Here is a 19,120-nt window from a genome sequence, read left to right as displayed (position 1 = left end):
CATGTTCAGTTGGGGTTAAGGGTTTGTACACAGAGTACTGGAGTGTGCCAGAATGTACCTCAGCTATTTTAAGTAATTCTTAAGTAATTATCTGAACATGTGTGGATCTAATGGAAAAGAACATTTAATGCTATGACCATCCACCTGATGATGTGCAACCACTACTAAATACATTGTGCAATGCATGGACAGCACTACCGCAGGACACTACAACACCTTCTAGAGTCTGTGCCAAGACACATACAAGCTGCATTATGGGCAACCGGTGGTCCACAAGGTATTAGTAGACATTCTAACATATGCAAAGTGAACTCAGTGTACTCTCAGTATACTTCATGAGGTAGTTCCTTTTATTTGAAGTGCAGGTATGGTGCCAAGGTGACTAGTGGTGACTTGATTCACAACAGTGATACATTTCATAGCAAATTTGGTTTGCCTATTCTACATATAAAAAAGCTCTAAGTTTCTTGAGTATTATTTAACTTGTTAAATTACACCACAGGTTATTTGTTAAGGGTTTGTACAGAGTACTGGAGTGTGCCAGAATGTATCTTAGCTATTTTAAGTAATTCTTAAGTAATTATCTGATCAGTTAATGTTGCATTTTCCAGGAAGAGAACTCTTACATTAATTGATTACTGCAAGTATCACAATCTTAGAATAGTCAAAGTCATTCTTACCTTTGGTCTATAGAAAACATTCTGTACTGATAACATAGAAACGATAGTCAAAATTTCTTCACTACATCCAAGATGAACTGACATGATTAGCATCTTTGCCAAGTTTGGTTCTAAAGGAAATTCTGCCATCTGAAAGATACATGGATTTGTGTATGTTTATATATTTTCTTAATACTTTGAAGACTAAATACACAAGGCATAATAAGTTATGGGTTGAAATTAACTATATAATATCGGCATAAATACACCATAGTTTACCCATAAATTTAACTACATAAGTAGTTGTTTGTTATTTGGTTTTTAGGAGCATTAGCAACTAAGGCCATATTGCTCTGGGAATATGCGGTGGTCATTCCCTGACTTTTCCGCATCCTCCGTATTTGGTGGTCATGGGCTCGAACCCCGGACTAATCAAGAAGCGTGTGCTATGCACTGCTGCTCCTTCCCACCTGGCTGTGGAGGCACCCAACTACATAAGTAGTGTTCACTTACGTAACTACATAAGTAGTGTACAAAAGCGTGTCTTCATTTGATTTTATCATTATCTTCACCATTTGGCATCTTTCATATTGTGGAATTAACTTCGCAACTGATAACTTCGCAAATAACTTCGCAATTTGAAATTATTGTTTTTCTAAAACTTTTGATTTAAATTTAGTAGTATAACATTATTTTGTGATTTTCTGATTAATTTGGTGTATTTATTCTTTACTCGGCCTTGTAATTGCAGAAAAGTATCGGTAAAGGTTTCCACGTGTTTCAACTCCGCTACCGTTCGTAATTTTCCCGCCTTTGTGATACGAGTTATATACCGTACTAGATAGCGTTAGTTGAACTTCGTTAGCAGTTAAATTGTACGTTTAAATAAATACATATAACGACTTAGATTACAAACGTAATATAATTAATTATATTTAACATAATTAATAACATAATTAATTATAATTAATAATAAATTAATAGAATCATGACTCAGACCAGAGCAGCAAAGCAAAAGGCTCAAGCTAATGGAAGTGCTGTGGCTCAGAGCAGAACTGAGGGGGGCAGTTGTCCTCTGACTCACAGCCTTATAAAATGCACTGTTTGCTTGATGTTTGCAGAGCAATCGGGTACGGGACATGATACTGCCAAGGGGGATGTCTTTGTGTGTATGCGATGCAAGGAGTGTATCGATATCAGGCAACAACTCTCGGCGTTCTTGTGGGCCTATATGAGAGCTTGAAGGACAGGGTGGATGCCCTCGAAGAAACTAAATTGAGGGGCCCATCAAGCTCTCAGCTGCCCACATCAACGCCAGAGCTTGCACTTGGGCATCGCGTGACACAGAGACAACCCCCAAGGCAGAATGCGCTGGTCCCGAAGGAACTAGTAGTTGTTGGTGACTCTATTGTCAGGGAAACGGGGAACATGCTTTGTAAAAAAGATAGGTGGAACAGGACCAGGGTATGTCTGCCAGGGGCAAAGGTTGATGACGTTGTAGAGCGAATATCATCTTTTAAGGGACAAAAGGTGATATAGTTGTACACGTTGGCACTAATAATATTAAGAGTAGGAGACCGGCAGAATTACTTAACAAGTACAGGTCACTGTTGAACAAAAGCCGAGAATTAGGGTTGAATTTGAAAGTGTCTGCAATTCTGCCCAGACACGATAGGAGGGAGTATATGATGAGAGCCTTGTCGATCAATTCGGCCCTGGAAAGATTGTGCAAGGCTCAAGGGGTAGAATTTTTTTCAACCTGGACTGTACTTGTTAACAGGAGAGATTGCTTCTACAGGGATGGGATACATTTAAATAGAAAGGGTGCAAGAATATTTGCTGATGCTATCGAGGCAGTGTTAGGTGGGTCGGAAAACTGCTAGCTTGGGGGGAGACAAAGACCAATAGATTGACAGTAGCCACTGGCAGAGGTGAAAGAGATTCTTGCACTGCTTCTATTAGAATGAGCAGAAGCCTGAAAAACAAGATGCATGGTATTTCAGAGACTGCTGGGAGCCACTGCAGTACAAGTAAACACATGGGTTGTGTTAGGGTAGCTAAGAATAGAAACAGGTGCAGGTATACTTGCGTGTACACCAATGCTAGGAGTTTAGTAAATAAATTTGATGAATTTGAGGTATTGCTCAAAACATCAAAGGCAGATATTGTTGGGATATCAGAGACGTGGTGTCACACAGATATAAGGGATGCAAAACTGCAATTTGGGGAGTACAACGTCTACAGAAAGGATAGACAGGATAGGAAGGGGGGAGGGGTTATGCTATTAGTTAAGAAACACATAAAATCCAAGGAAGTGAAGCCAGTCGACATCGCCGGACAGTGCAGTGTTGAGTCAGTTTGGTGTGACATAAGCATTGGGAGATCAAAATTGAGAGTAGGAGTGTGCTATAGGCCTAATGACTCTGATGAGTATAATAAGGAACTGTACAGGGAAATAGAGTGGGCCAGTAAATCAGAGAGTCCTATAATGGGAGATTTTAATTTCCCAGATATTGACTGGAATTTGGGGGCTGGTTACTCACACACTAGCAGGGCTTTTGTGGATTTATTGGATGATTGTTTTCTACATCAGCATGTTCGGGAGGCAACTAGAGGGAGTAATACTCTTGATTTGATTATCAGCAGTGATTCTTCATGCATTAAGAATCTGCAGATAAATGAACCACTAGGTGGCAGTGATCATAGTGTGCTGAAGTGGGATTTACTCAAAGATGTAACTACCATTAGGGGTAAAGGGAAGGGTTATTGCTTCCGTAAAGGCGACTACGATGGACTGAGACAGTATTTAAATTCTATACAGTGGGAGCAACTGATGATGTTACCAACAGCAAATTCAAAATGGGAAGCATTCAAAGAACTTATCTTGGAAGCTACTAGGCTTTACATACCAACTAAGAAATATTGTTCAAGGTTTAGGCCAAAATGGATGTCAGATGAACTAATGAGGCATATGGCAGAGAAGAAAAATGCATGGGATACTTACAAATTAACACATGACACAGAAGCCTATGATAGATACAAGTTGATATGCAACCAAGTTACAAAGGAGGTTAGGCAGGCGAAGGCAGATTACAAGAAATCCTTGGCAAGGGATGCAAAGAAAAACAGCAAAGAGTTCTTTACTTATGTAAACTCTAGAAGGAAGGGGATGAATCAGATTGGTCCACTTGATATTGATGGGTCAAGTGTTGATGATCCTGCTCAGGTAGCTAACAAACTAAATGAATATTTTGCATCGACATTCACACATGAGGAGTTATTCAGCAAGGGGAATGCCAGAGGTGTATTCAACTGTAGCAGTAAGCTACAGAATCTTGAAATAACTGGGAGTAAAGTGGAGGAGAAACTGTTGAAGATAAACACAAGAAAGGCACCCAGGGTGGATGGGATCTATCCAGTTATATTAAAGGAGGCAGCAAAGGAGGTAAGCAAACCCTTAGCCATAATTATGAGAGCTTCCTTGGACTCAGGGGAGGTTCCCATAGACTGGAAATGTGCAAATGTGACCCCAATTCACAAAGGAGGATCAAAGGCTGACACAAGTAATTATAGACCTGTGAGCTTCACTTCTGTTCCAGGAAAATTAATGGAGGCACTGGTTAAAGAAGCACTGCAGGATCATTTAGACAAGACTTCAGTTATAGCTCAGACACAGCATGGTTTTGTTAAGGGGAAGTCTTGCCTGACCAACTTGATTGGATACTATGATGCAGTCACAAAAGAACTGGATGCAGGGAATAACTTTGATATTATATACTTGGATCTTAGAAAGGCTTTTGATACTGTTGCACATGGAAGACTGCTACACAAATTGGAGCAGTGTGACATTGGAGGCAAATTGCTGCTATGGATAAAGGGGTGGTTGAGGGGGAGAAGACAGAGAGTGGTAATCAATGGACACTGCTCATCGCGGACTAATGTTATTAGTGGAGTCCCTCAGGGCTCAGTGTTGGGTTCATTATTGTTTTCTGTATTTATAAATGATATTGATGATGGTATATCAAGCTTAATGTCGAAGTTTGCAGATGATACAAAGGTTGGCAGGGTTGTCAAGGACACTACTGACACTATGCTGCTGCAACAGGATCTGGAAAGGTTGAGCAGATGGGCTGAGAGGTGGCAAATGAAGTTTAACATTGACAAATGTAAAGTACTATATATGGAAAACAGCAACCCCAGAGCAACGTATCAACTCTGTGGTACTACACTGACAGTGGTAGAGAATGAAAGGGACTTGGGGGTGGTTGTGCAGGCAGATATGAAGTTCTCTGAGCAGTGCAGACAGGCTGCAAGAGTAGCTCATGGATTATTGTCAATGATATACAGGAATTTTTCCAGCAGGGATAAGAAGGTGATTATTCCATTGTATAAGGCAATGGTCAGGCCACACCTAGAGTACTGTATACAGGTCTGGAGGCCTCATTTCAAGAAGGATGTAGAGCTGCTGGAACGAGTACAGAGAAGGGCAACAAGATTAGTGAATGGAACAAAATGGTGCTCTTATGAAGAAAGGCTTAAGTTTTGCAAATTACAGTGTCTGGAGACTAGGCACCAGCGAGGTGATCTGATAGAGGTGTATAAAGCCTTGAATGGTTTAAGCATGCTCAATGCTGATGGGATTCTTCCTCTAGCTCAGAAAAATCACCTGAGAGGGCATAAATTCAAATTGAGGAAAGACAGATGTAGGATAGACGTGCGGAAATTTGCCTTTAGCCAGCGGGTGGTTGGTTGGTGGAACAGACTTCCATCCCTTGTGGTGGAGGTTGATAGCCTAAATAAGTTTAAGGCTCAGCTGGACAGGTATTTTGAACGAACAGAGGGGTGAAGTGGAAGTGGGTTTTTTTTTTTTTTTTTTTTTGGCTGATGCTGCATAAGCTTGCTTTCTTGCATCAAATGCCTCTACTAATGCTAATGCTAATGCTAACCGTGATGGCACGTCTGTATTATCAGGGAACCTGCCCGGTCTGGGTGGTGGTGCCCACTGAGAATAAATAACGGTAGTCTCCTCTACTAGTGAAGCATTATTTATTCAAAGTAGTGCAATACCTGGTATCTTGTTGTGAAGGTAGCCACAATATGAGATGAAATCAAACAATGCCGTTACACTATTTATGTAGTTAAATTTATGGGCAAACTATGGTATATTTACACCGATATTATATATTTTCTTAATACATGTATTATTAAATATATCATTATATATAGTCACAAAAATGTACAATTATATATTTTGAATCTAATTACTAAACATTTGTGGCGGGGAAAATGGAATATCAATCAGAACAATACAGCAACAGGTCAGGAAGCTTGCTAATCTCTGGGCATTTAGAGGGAGATTAGACCGATCAGACATACAAATTTATTGCAATAAAAATTCATCATTTTGAATCCAGAAAGAATTTCATTTCAATTTTTGTGGCACAAAAACAGCAAGGTTATAATAGTGCACCAATCTAGAAAGAAAAGTTATTATGGGGGGGGGGGAGTTTCTCGTTACTAGACTGAGTGAGATATGGTAGAAGAAAATTTAATATATAATAACTTTTCAGGCATTGAAAATGGATATAGAGACTATAGTACTGCTATTCAAAAAAAAGGATGCTGGATATTAGTGATAAACAAAGATTATCATATTAAGATTATGGAACTTGAATAACAATAATGTTTAAAATATGTATAAAAGCTGTGTAATAATCTCTGTATCCATTTCCAATGCCTGAGAAGTACAGGTATCTTAAGAACTTTATGTAATCAGTCAAATACAAGACTACGATTTACTGAATATACAAGCTAGAAGTGTTGCTGACGCCTACTCACCATTAGAAAGGCTTTCTATCTATAATACAATGAGGAACATAGAAGGTGTAATATCTCCTTTCATAAAACAAGCAGACTGGACAGTAGGAGCAACACAGACCTCATCATATATATATAGACGAATAAAGATGGATATATAATGTTGTTGTTGTTGTGGGGGTTTCATGGCGCATAAGCTACTTTGGCTATAATGCGCCTAGATAGATAATGTAACATAACTCAGAGCATTATTTACATCTGCTTCAATTAACTTTGGAAGAAAGTGCACTTGGAGATCGACAACAAGATAACACTTGTCAATCTTTCTTTGATTCATACTAGTGAAATTTGCTTACGTTGTGGTCAGTTATTTTTTAGTCTGTAAAGAGCAAGGCCTGGCCTAGATGCTGAACACTTGGAAGTTACTCACCCCAACATAAATATGTATCATCCAATTTTAGAAAAAGATAAATAGTATATGGACGATTAGGTGGAAGATAAATTGAGATCAAAGTAACAGTGATACCAATTATTATACATGTGGCAATGGCTGCTAATGAGGTACTCCTCCATGAGCACTATTAGTGTCTGTTCTATCTTGTCTGAAGATAGTACAATTTTTGGTTGAAGGGAAGGCTTGGAGTGTCAAATTGGATTCTTGTAAGCACATGGCAACAAGATTGAAGCAGCGAATTAGTTCACAGATATCATTGATATTCCTGAGAAAACCTCTGCAATTCCATTGGATGATGTGTTCCATTATTTGGTTTTGTATAAGGAAGGTGAATCTGCTTTTCATGAGGGATGTTTTTATGGTCAAGTTTTGATTTTTTTTTTTCCCCTGGAAAATGTGGGGCATCCTGAGTTATTGCTATCATCATCTGCATGTTTTTCAAGCAGTTCTTCTTGACTGTTGGTATCATCTGTATCCATGCTTGTTAGGTATGATTGTTTCACCTCAAACAGGATATGATTTTTGTAATCTCTCTGCTACTTCAAATGCAGAGCATAATTATCACTTTGGTCTACTAAGTTCAGTTTAGATGGATGCTGGACTGAGGGTACTGATCGAGCCCAGTCTGAGATCAATGTCTGGAGAGGTGGACATTTCTGTCTGACATGCCATTGATTGGTGACTGTGAGTAGCAGAAGCATAAGTACATTCTGGCATACTTAAATTATGACTTTATTTTCAATTTTATATTTTCCCCCCTAACTTCTAGAGTTCACAACCTTTGGAGTAAGCCGGATGGTTGTCCCTGCAATTAGGACACTGTGGTGTTGGTGCCATGTATCCTGTTTGTGTATGAGTTTTGCACCCACAGTTTGGACATGTTGCGTCTCCACGGCATGCTGTCTGGGAGTGGATAAATGGCCGAATGTGGCAGTTCAAGTAACCTGCTTTGATAGAAGGTAGATTTGGTGTATTGAAAGTTAAGATTATGTTCCGGGTAAGGATTAAGTTGGCATTTTTTCTAATCATGATCCTTTTTGCTTGAGTGACATTTTGATCTTTTAATTCCTGGACTATTTCTTCTTTAGAAACATTTAATAGAACCCATTCAATGATCACTTCCTTGGAAGAATTCAGTGTTATGTGGAGTGACTTGAATCTGAATTACGCTTAAAGAATTATACTGTAATAATAACTCAGAATGTCTGAGTTATTATTACAGTATTATGACTTTAATACTGTAATAATAACTCAGTAGATCTCCTTAGTAGATCTCCTGATTGGATTTTAACCATTTTTGGTGAACCTGTGGCATTTTCAAGGCATCTCTGAGCAATGAAAGGAAAGAGCTTGCTCACAGGTTGTACTGACAAAGAATGCAATATCAGGAATGCTGGAGATATCTTCTTCCTTGTGTCCTTTTACAGTCTCTTTGAAAGAGAGAAGTCATGGTCAGTGTCATTATTGTCAGTTTGAGAGCTCTAAATGCGAAAATAAATTGGTTTCCATCTTGGCTCCTTTTAGTCCTGGGGGATTATCAATATTTATATAATTAACATTGACACTTAGATGATTTATAGAACTTCTTAATGTACCGTTGTATAATTGACTTAATGGTGTGAATAGCAATAAAGCTTAAAAGACGGTACTCACCGTGATTGAACTGCTTATTTACATGAAGTTGGGATGGAAATGAAGTTTAGGTTGAAGTTTAAAATAAATTAAAATAAGTTGAAATAAGTTAATTGAATGAATACGGAATTGTTAAAATTTGCTCAAGGAAGCTTGGTTGGTGTTGCCGACCTTAAATTTTGAAAATCTCATAAGGTGTGATATGATTTTAACTAAAAAGGTGGATAGGTCGGCAAAAGCGGATTTGCTGAAAGAAACTATTGGTCGTAGGGGGTGGCGAGGTTTGTGTAATTTAGTAACGCCGAACATGTGTGGAAGGATGTTGCTGTGTATCCCAATTTGTTGTAGCATGTGCAGGATGATTTCTTTATTAGATCTTAATCTTCTCAAAATACCGTCGAGTTTATTCTTTAATCTGGAGATGTTATGTGTATTGTCAATTTTATAGGTATCTTGGTCGGAGAGGATTTGTTCGATTTTATTGATATAAACGTTTTTATCTAAGATTACGATGGTGTCTCCTTTTTCGGCTTTTTGTACAATAATGTTTGGGTTTTTTCTTAATTTGTGCATGTTTAATAATTGTTGTTTAGACATACTGGGTTGGGGTACAAGTTGTGAATTAATTATAGTGTCGGTTTCATGCATAATTCGCCATTTGTCAGGATGATTTTCAAGTTTGGTTTGTAATTCGATGATGCAGTCTTTAATGGGATAATGATAATCGCTTATGGCGAAGTTAAACCCATACTCTAACCCTGATAATTCAGCCGTGGAAAATGATTGTGATGAAATATTAATGGTGGAACTTTGCAAGGGGGTTCACGTTTTTTGTGTGAGAGCGTTCCATTTTTTTTAAATGTCTTTGTTCCACGACATTGAGTGCTGCATTAATGCGTGTGTTGTTGAAGTTAACAAACTCTGACCATGTTTGGAGTGACATCTCTTTTCTAAGTTTGAATCTGATATTGTGTATTTGTTGTAGCGAATGGTATTTTTTATGAAATCTTTTGTGTAATTCTTCTCGAATGATGGCAATTGATGTTTGATGCATGATATGAGGGTATCTTTTACAGGTATTTTTGGTGAAAATATGGGCAAATTTAGGAATTATGTTGTAGGTAAGACATTTTTGCAAAAATGAAATATGAAGTTTGTTTATGAAATAATTAACAAGTATTTTGGAATAGTGTGATTTTGTGTTTAGCATGTTCAAATCCATTAGGGAACAAGAAGAGAAAGATAGATTTCATTATCCCATTAAAGACTGCATCATCAAATTACAAACCAAACTTGAAAATCATCCTGACAAATGGCGAATTATGCATGAAACCAACACTATAATTAATTCACAACTTGTACCCCAAACCAATATGACTAAACAACAATTATTAAACATGCACAAATTACGGAAAAACCCAAACATTATTGTACAAAAAGCCGACAAAGGAGACACCATCGTAATCTTAGATAAGTGTTTATATCAATAAAATGGAACAAATCCTCTCCAACCAAGATACCTATAAAATTGACAATACACATAACATCTCCAGATTAAAGAATAAACTCGACGGTATTTTGAGAAGATTAAGATCTAATAAAGAAATCAACCTGCACACGCTACAACAAATTGGGATATGCAGCAACATCCTTCCACACATGTTCGGCATTACTAAATTACACAAGCTTTGCCACCCCCTATGACCAATAGTTTCTTTCAGCAAATCTGCTTTTGCCAACCTATCTACCTTTTTAGTTAAAATAATATCACCCTTCATGAGATTTTCAAAATTTAAGGTCAGCAACACCAACCAAGCTTTCGAACAAATAAATTCTGCTATAATTTCTAGTGAAGACACCTTAGCCTCCTTCGATGTCGTTTTTTTATACATCAACGTACATTTACCCTTCACATTACAAGCGTTACGTGAACTCCTAAAGAACGACAACACTTTAGCTAATCGCACCTCCCTTAACATTAATAGTATCTTAGAACTTACCTCAATATTACATGAAGCTAGACACTTCCGTTTTCAAAAGTAATATTTGGACAAACATTTGGCCCTCTTTATTAAATTCAATACAATACACGAAAGATTAAACTACACACTTGAAATAGAAATTGACAATAAAATCAACTTTCTTAACCTCACAATATATAAAATAGGTACCAAACTAGGAACCAAGATCTATAGGAAGAATACACATATGGGAAAATATCTACATTTTGAATCACATCACCCACTCAGTACGAAAAAGTCTGTTCTTTACAATCAAATCCACAATGCCATAAAGTTCAGTTGTTCATAAGATGACTTATCCGCCGAATTATAATTAATTCAAAACAAATATCTGTTGCCAGGAATAATGTCAATAACCTGTGTAATCATAACACCAAACAGAACACACTTATTATTCTACCCTATCACAGCATTTTTGCCAGACAGTTCTGCCAAGCGTTCACAAACACAGATATCACATTAACATTTTCTTCATACAATAAATTAGGGACTATGTTTAATACATATAAAGAGACACACAAATATCCAATAAGCGACATCAATAACATAATATATTAAATTAAATGCCAATCCGGTTGTAACGCATGCTACATTGGGAGCACTACCACAAAATACGGTTCCACAAAAACTTCCAATACACATGCTTATTATCATTACAACGGCTTCAGAAGTAATAAAACCAGCACAGAACTTACACAACATGTACATTCACACAACCACAACCCCCTACTCAATTCGGCCATTACATTTATTAAATTAAGATCTAGTTACAAAATCTTCCAACACAAAGCACTTGTCATTGAATGGTGTCGCCATAATACTAAATTTAACGTCCTAAATACGAAACTACCTACCAACCTCTCCCTGGTCTGGAATCTTATACACAAGATTCCCACATGTCGCAAAATGCATTATGGGAACATAGAAATCCTTTATATACAGAGTTTCCTTTCTTATCACTGCCAGCCAATGATGTTTAATACGAAAGTCGCTCGTGTGACTATTGGCCTTGCTTATTTCATATTATGCTTTATTGCTATTCACATAATTATTATTGTTATATAATTATTGGGGCGCCTCCGTAGCCAGGAGCAGCAGTGCGTAGCACACACTTCCTGATTAGAGCAGGGTTCGAGCCCATGGCCACCAAATACAGAGGAAGCGGAAAGGTCAGGGAATGACCACCGCATATCCCTGGAGCATTATGGCCTTGGTTGCTAATGCTCCTAAAAACCAAATAACAAACAAACAAACAAACAAAAAAAAAAAAAAAAAATTCAGACTCGGGTTGAGTCGAGCAGGGCCATCTAAACTTTGGGATGGGCTGGGTAAAAATAAAAAAAATGCAGTCCCGAGCAGACCTCTACTGGCTGGTCCATTTTTTTTGTCCTATGCTCAATGGCTAAAATTACAGGCATTTCTCAGAGAAGGAACTACCTGCATTGTTGAAAGAAGTTCTGCTGGAAACATGCAAATCTAGTTCATGCATGGAGCTATAGGACATTTTAGCCTTGCTGTTCAAGAATTTCTCCATAATAAGTATCCTGGCCACTGGATTGGTAGAGATGGATCAAATGATTGGCCTGCATGCTTGTGTGATTTAAAAACACTGGGTTTATTCTTATGGAAGCACTTCAAGGCTCTTGTTTAGGCGACTCCAGTTCTCTGAGAATGGATTGCAGATGACTGTCAAACAATTTGGAATGCTCCAGCAATTTTTGAATGTGTTCTTGTCCAAAGAAGATGCCCTGAGACATGTATTGCAACTCAAGAAGGCCATTTTGAAGACTTGCTCTGATGTAGATGCAAAGGAAAGCTCTCGTTAGTCACTTACACACAGTGTGTATAAATTACTTTAATAAAAAAAATTTTAAATGACAAGAATCCTTAGCTTCCCTCTAGTTAAAAAAGAAAACTAGCTATAACTCTGGTAGAATATGTATTTCTGGACCTATGTCCATTTGAACTTTTTATGTTCCTATGTTCCTTAGAACATGCCCTTAAAGTTTGACAAAGATCTTTCAAAAATACCCTGTATTGAGGTTGCTTTTTTTTTTTTTTTTTTTTTTTTTTTTTTGCATTTTACTGTGATCCAAGCCCAAGGCGGGAATCGAACCAGCGACCTTTGGGTTGCCAGGCAAGCACTTGTATTGAGGTTGCTTTGTATTGTATATTTACATACAAAGGAGTAAATCAGCAGTTTCTCACAGCATATCAAAGCAGTCTCAGGGAACATAAAATCACTATGATATATAAAATGAAGTTACAATTAGGACAATACTAATGATTGCACTACAACCAAGGGAACCACATAATCATAATGTTCAGGTAAAGTGGAGAGTCACTATCAGAAATCTGCACAGATAACCATAATCCTGTCTTGTTTTTCTGCCTGAATGCAGAAAAGTTAGGTTGATGAGTAAAGTTTAAAAAATAAGAAATTATTAGTTAATAAGCCTGAAAGTTTGCCTGAATTGAATGCATTACTGTCAGACAGGTTTAAAGACATTGTCAGCTATATCTTCATATGTTGAAAAGAATGATAGAGGAGGATTCATTAAGAAAACTGGATTAATATTTGAATACAAATGTGTTTTTTTTAACAACATTTTAAAACTGACCACTCATTATTATATTTGATGGAGTTTTACATTGATCCAAATCAGCTCCATCAATACCCTCTTCACAGTGAGTGAGCTACTGTCTGGTGTGGACTGTGTCATTTGCACTCATAGGCACTTACTTCTTTGAAGAAAATGGAGGCGGTATAGTTACGGTTACGTCGGCTCACTACATGGAAATGCTACGAAATTTCGTGGAGGCAGAATTGATGTTAACACTGTATGTTTCCAGAAAGATGTGGCAACTGCTCATACGGCAAGGACAACAATGAGTATGTTGCACGAAATGTTTCCAAGATGCATTTTCACGGAACAGCGATGTTCCATGGCTGGCATGTTCTTCGGATTTAACCACTTGTAACTACTGGCTGTGGGGCTACCTTAAGAGTAAAATGTATGTTACTAGACCCATAAGGAATGAAGTTGCAATAATTCCAGGAGAAATGATCCAGAAAGAGGAGAAATCTTTGATGTAAACTGGAATAATGTGTGAGGAATAACAGAGAACATCTCACATTAAAATGATTACTCTCTCACATTATTTAATTAAATAATAGTAATCATTAAATACAAAACTAAAATTTCAGTACATTATTTCATTTCAAAAATCGTCAGGTTTGTCTGCCTCACCTTGTATAATTCACTCACACTATTCTTTAAAAGAAATAAATATTATTTATTTCTTTCAGTGAACAGTGATGTTTCAATGTTTTTTTTTTTTTTTTTTTTGGTTTTTAACGTAGACTGTGCACTTATTAACTCTGATTAAAGCAATAAAAAAATTAATAATTTATTGTTCTTGTGTGACTGATTTATTGGGGCTCCCATATTCACCATATGTGTAAAACTATTAGTTTCAAGTTGTATTCCACAGGATATGTTCAAATAAATAGACACTACACATTTTGTTCCCTTAAAAATTCTCTTTAGTGAGGTGCAATGGAGATGTAACCAACATAATTAAGACATAATTAAAAGACAGGCAGTACGAATATTCCATACAATTTCAATAGCTTATTCTAATGGTGGCCTCCAGTTACTACTAATTTTAAGGTTAGTTAAGAGATGTATATTCTCATAGAGCAACGTAATGCTTCATGCACTTTCTGAAATAATTAATGTAAAACAACTTCAAAATAATGATTAATAACTATACTTAACATTCCACTTTGTTGCTTCCTTCAATATATGATCAAGTATTGTTTGAATAAATTTTACACATTTCAAGGCATTTGTACTTAACTGTATATATTTTTCACAAAAAGTTTAAAAAAGAAAATTAATAAAGCCCACTTAAAATGTAATCTCCTACTTACTCTTCGGCCTAAGCGTGTTAATAACCCTTCATCATCTAATGCACTTAGGGAGTGAAGCTGCTCAAGCGCCATGATGAGAGACTGAAAATACAAAATGTTATTATTTAATCTGAATAATAAAAGAGATATTAGTAGTGCAAGAAAACCATGGGAACACACAAGAAACCACACACAGGTGCACCCACCAAAATAAAACAAAAATAATATATAAACAATAAAAATAAAAAATAAAATATATAAATATTTACAAAAAAATAAAAATAATAATCACAATAAATAATATGTAAACAATATATAGTTCCTGTATTGTGGGTCAAATGACGTCATCTCATTTCTGAGTGATGATCATGTTTAGCATATTCTTGCACCTAGTATTTTCTCTAATATACTGATACAAATAAGCATCATTTAGTTTATTAAAAAAATGTGCTCCAAGATGGTTGTTTGTTTGTTTGTTATTTGGTTTTTAGGAACATTAGCAACTAAGGCCATATTGCTCCGGGAATATGCGGTGGTCATTCCCTGACCTTTCCACATCCTCCGTATTTTGTGGTGATGGGCTCGAACCCCAGTCTAATCAAGAAGCACGTGCTACGCACTGCTTTTCCTTCCCACCTGGCTACAGAGGCGCCCTCCAAGATGGGTTCCCACCACTTGCTCCAAGCAATAAAAGGCAACATGAAATGATCCACAATAAGACATTCGCACTTGATCACCCATTTCATCTGCATATAGTGGCACTTATCATATTCTTCATAAGCTTCTTATCTGTACCAAAGCACCACTATTGTTTTACCTTTGCTTCCAACTAACTGAACCACACATATTCTATGATCCAATGCATAAGTTCTGAATCTGGGAAAACTTTTGATGTGCTCAGGCTACAATGGATAAGAAGCCTGACCCTCCAACTTCACTGTGACTAACATACCCCTTCTACTTTGCATATAATTCCTAAATGCATTATACATACCATAGAGAAAGTCAGTCATCATCCACTATTTCTGGATGATATCATGTTTTTCTTTTAGCCCCACTATGTAGCATTAGTTATCCTAACCAGAAGTTCAAATTCACTCATTTTATTAAAAACACTCCTGAAATTAATGCAGACACAGTTAAGATAAAGTGCTCTTTTATGATTTACTACCTTGATACACACCGTGAAGTCATTCAAGCTTATTTTCAAGGCATTAGTGTCCTATTTGCTGGAAACATTGCTATTCTTGGCACAGCTGGTATTATGAATAAGGTAGTTTGAATAAATTCAAGGAAAAATAAGATAAACTGATAGAGGGGATGGCCAAGTGAAATGGGAAGCATTAGCTTTTTTTTTTTGCTGAAGCTGTATAAGCTTGCTTTCTTCTTACAACATTTGCTACTACTACTACTAATAATAATAATAATAATACAAGGGCAGTCAATAAGCAATACACAATTACTCACATATGCATGTGCATAAAGAAGGGGAGGGTGGAGGAATTTATGATGTACACTTGTACTACCAATCACCCATTAACATATCTAATATCATTTTTCTGGTATTTTTATATCTGCAGATATAGATGGACAAGAAAAGTGAGAGCCATTTCCAGCCAGCAGTGTATGATGGAGTTCCTGTTCAAATTGGGTGATCAGTTGGCCACATCTGTCCATCGAAAACTCCTGGACATCTATGGAGGACTAGACAACTGATTGAAGTAATGTCCAGAGGGGCTCCAATGATTTCAGGAAGGTGATTTCAATATCAAGGACAAACCAAGAACTGGAAGACCAACATTCATCACAAACAGTGAAAATGAAGAACTCATTGACAGCTCATTTGAAATGATGGGCGCATAACCACCAGACAAGTGATGGATGCTGCAAAAATGTCAAAGGGAAGTGGTTAGACCATTATCAACAGACCGGGGTACAGAAAACCTATTCACGTGAGAGACGATGGCTGTGAGGAAAGAGATTTGTGAGAGTCTTCTGGAGAGGTTTGATTCTGGCAGTCCTGAGTGCTTTAAAGGGGTCATCACATGTGAAGAAACACGGCACTTCCATTATGACCCACAAACCAAATAACAATCCACGAAATTGATATCATCTGTAAATAAAAAGTCAAACCTTTCCAAACTTTTGACAAAACTTATAGCCACCTTCTCGGATCAAAACTGCATCATTTTTATTCATTTCTAGGAAAAAAGAAAGATACTGCTGCTTGTCCTGGAAAAGCTTAATCAAGGTCTGAAAACCAAAAGATGGTTGTTCCACTTTCCAAGAAATTGTTTCCGAAGATACTGTCAAAGATTGCCCATCTCGGGTGGAGCATAATCCTTACACCATCAGATTTTTTGTTTGTTTGTTTGTTTGTTTGCTGGATCGAAGGCATACCATATCACTCTCAAATACCTTACCTGTGTGGTAAGGTATTTGAGAGTGATATGGAACTCATTTCTGATATTAAAAATTGGTGTAAACGTCAGCCTCGTGATTTTTACCAAAGTACATTCACTGCCTGGAAAGAATGCTAGAGAAAATGCAGTGTGTGGTGGTCCTTACATTGGGTGATATTTTCATACAGCTGAAAGACTATATTTTATGTATGTGAAGTACGGTTACAATACCTCAGATAATAAAGATGTTACAACTTATAGCGCATTATTTAATGATCCAATCATAAGAATAAGCTGCTGTTACTTATTCTCAGGTGAGTACTACGACGCAGTGGGCCCATTTCAAAGCTATTTGACCAATGATCAGTGGGTGGGTGGGTGGATATCCAAAGGTAAAAGAGGCTCAATTGTGACTTAATTACATAATACAAGAGATGCCAAAAGGTGTACTTCCTAGAATAATAAAATTTTTGGTCAGAAGGTGTGAAACTATGGAAAACTCAAACCATGACATTATTTTGCTCAATTTCATCATTATTATTACATAGTTGAATTTTAGGACAAACTGGTAGTGCATTAGGCATCAATATTATGATGCCTAGGCTTCTTGTGAAGGATTTCACAATACAAGATATTATAATGATGACTAATGCACAAACTTCAGTTTATCTTAAAATTCGACTAAGTAGTAATGATGCAATTGCACTAAGTAATATCATAGATTAAATAATTTTTATTAATTTCATTTATTAAATTAAAGTCTTTATTAAATCTTATTTCTTAAAACTACACGGCTTTTCACTGTTAATGATAAATTCTGAAACCAATGAATTTTAGGAATACGTATGATTTTCTTCCATCAAAAATGTTTGGGAATTGACTATCTTGAAATCGCAGCTTTGTAGCAAGTTGAAACTTATTGCAACATGTTCAATAACTAATTTAGACATAGTAACACGTGAATTGCCAATTTGTCAAAAGTCTCAATTAGCATAGGTTGAAACAGCTTTAGAAGAAGATTTGGTTGGTTTCGGTTTTTTTTTTTTTTTTTTTTTTTTCCCCTTCTTTTTTTAAGGAGCATTAGCAACTAAGGCCATATTACTACGGGGATATGCGGTGGTCATTCCATGACCTTTCCGCATCCTCCGTATTTGGTGGTCACGGGCTCGAACCCCAGTCTAATGATGAACCATGCGCTATGCACTGCTGCTCCTGCCCACCTGGCTACGGAGGCAGCCTTAGAAGAAGATACAATACGTTTTTCAAAGACCTTTCAGTGGTTTGTTAAGTTTAAAGAGGGCTGTTTATCCATAAAAAATGATTCTCACTTTGGCTGGCTTTCAATTCAAAAACCTATGATTCAATCACTCATGTTCATGATCTGATCAAGTGTGATTGTGTTTTAGTGAAAGTGGTATTTCTTATGGGACATGTCAATCAATTTTAACATAAAATTTGGGAATGTAACACATTTCATTCAAGTCTGAGTCTTGCAGATTTGATTGAGGTGTCACAGAGAGCAGCAAGTTCTCAAATGCAGGACGTCAATATGCTGCTGCTGATCCATACTGTTTCTTACATTATTACTGGTGACAAATTGTGGGTATGGGTGTGGCTATCATCCAGAAACAAACAAAACAGTCCTCTAAATAGAAGACTCAAATTTTTCCAATGCCTGAAAAAAAGCGGGTCAATCTCAATCAAATGTGAAATCATACTCATCCTATTTTTTGACTTGCAGGCATTTTTCATTATAAATTTGTGCTGCATCATGATATTACCCCCTGCATACTTAGCACTTTCCATTCCAGAATTTCTTGTGAAGAACTCTATTACTGGTCCCCATCTGCCATGCTCATTGGTTTTAGCTCCCTGTGATTTTTTTTTCTTTTTCCATTCCCCAAACTTAAAGCTTTCCTTGAAAGGTCAGAGATTGACTGAGGAAATTAATCAGAACATAATACAGGCACTATTAGCAATTTAAAAATAAGTCTATCAAGAATGCTTCAACGCTGCTCAACAAAATTAACAGAACATGTAGAAAAAGTGGTGTAACTTGTGCAGCTTGCAATGAAGCAGGACCAAAGTTTGGTATGGTGGTGTACCATAGAATAACGATGAAATAAGGAGACAGTGAGAAACTGCAGACAGCTATAAGGAACATTTATAGGGGTTGTATAAGAATGACCAAAATGGTCATATTACATCAGTAAATCGCA

At 36.8% G+C, this 19,120-nt stretch overlaps 1 protein-coding gene across 2 annotated transcripts in view; it reads right to left on the bottom strand.

Moving 5' to 3' along the window:
* Nucleotides 1-19,120, bottom strand: part of pea (ATP-dependent RNA helicase pea) — a 358,942-nt gene that overhangs the window by 33,304 nt on the left and 306,518 nt on the right. For both annotated transcript variants that reach the window (XM_090371271.1, XM_090371265.1), the window contains exons 22-23: nucleotides 14,521-14,601; nucleotides 681-809 (exon numbers count right to left, since the gene is read on the bottom strand). In XM_090371271.1, the coding sequence (XP_090227397.1) occupies nucleotides 681-809; nucleotides 14,521-14,601 (210 nt within the window). The remainder of the gene's footprint in view (nucleotides 1-680; nucleotides 810-14,520; nucleotides 14,602-19,120) is intronic.

The sequence above is a fragment of the Mastigoproctus giganteus genome, chromosome 1, assembly GCF_048544385.1.
Source record: "Mastigoproctus giganteus isolate SK-2022 chromosome 1, ASM4854438v1, whole genome shotgun sequence".
Taxonomy (NCBI): Eukaryota; Metazoa; Arthropoda; class Arachnida; order Uropygi; family Thelyphonidae; genus Mastigoproctus; species Mastigoproctus giganteus.
This window is presented reverse-complemented; position numbering and strand designations above follow the sequence as displayed.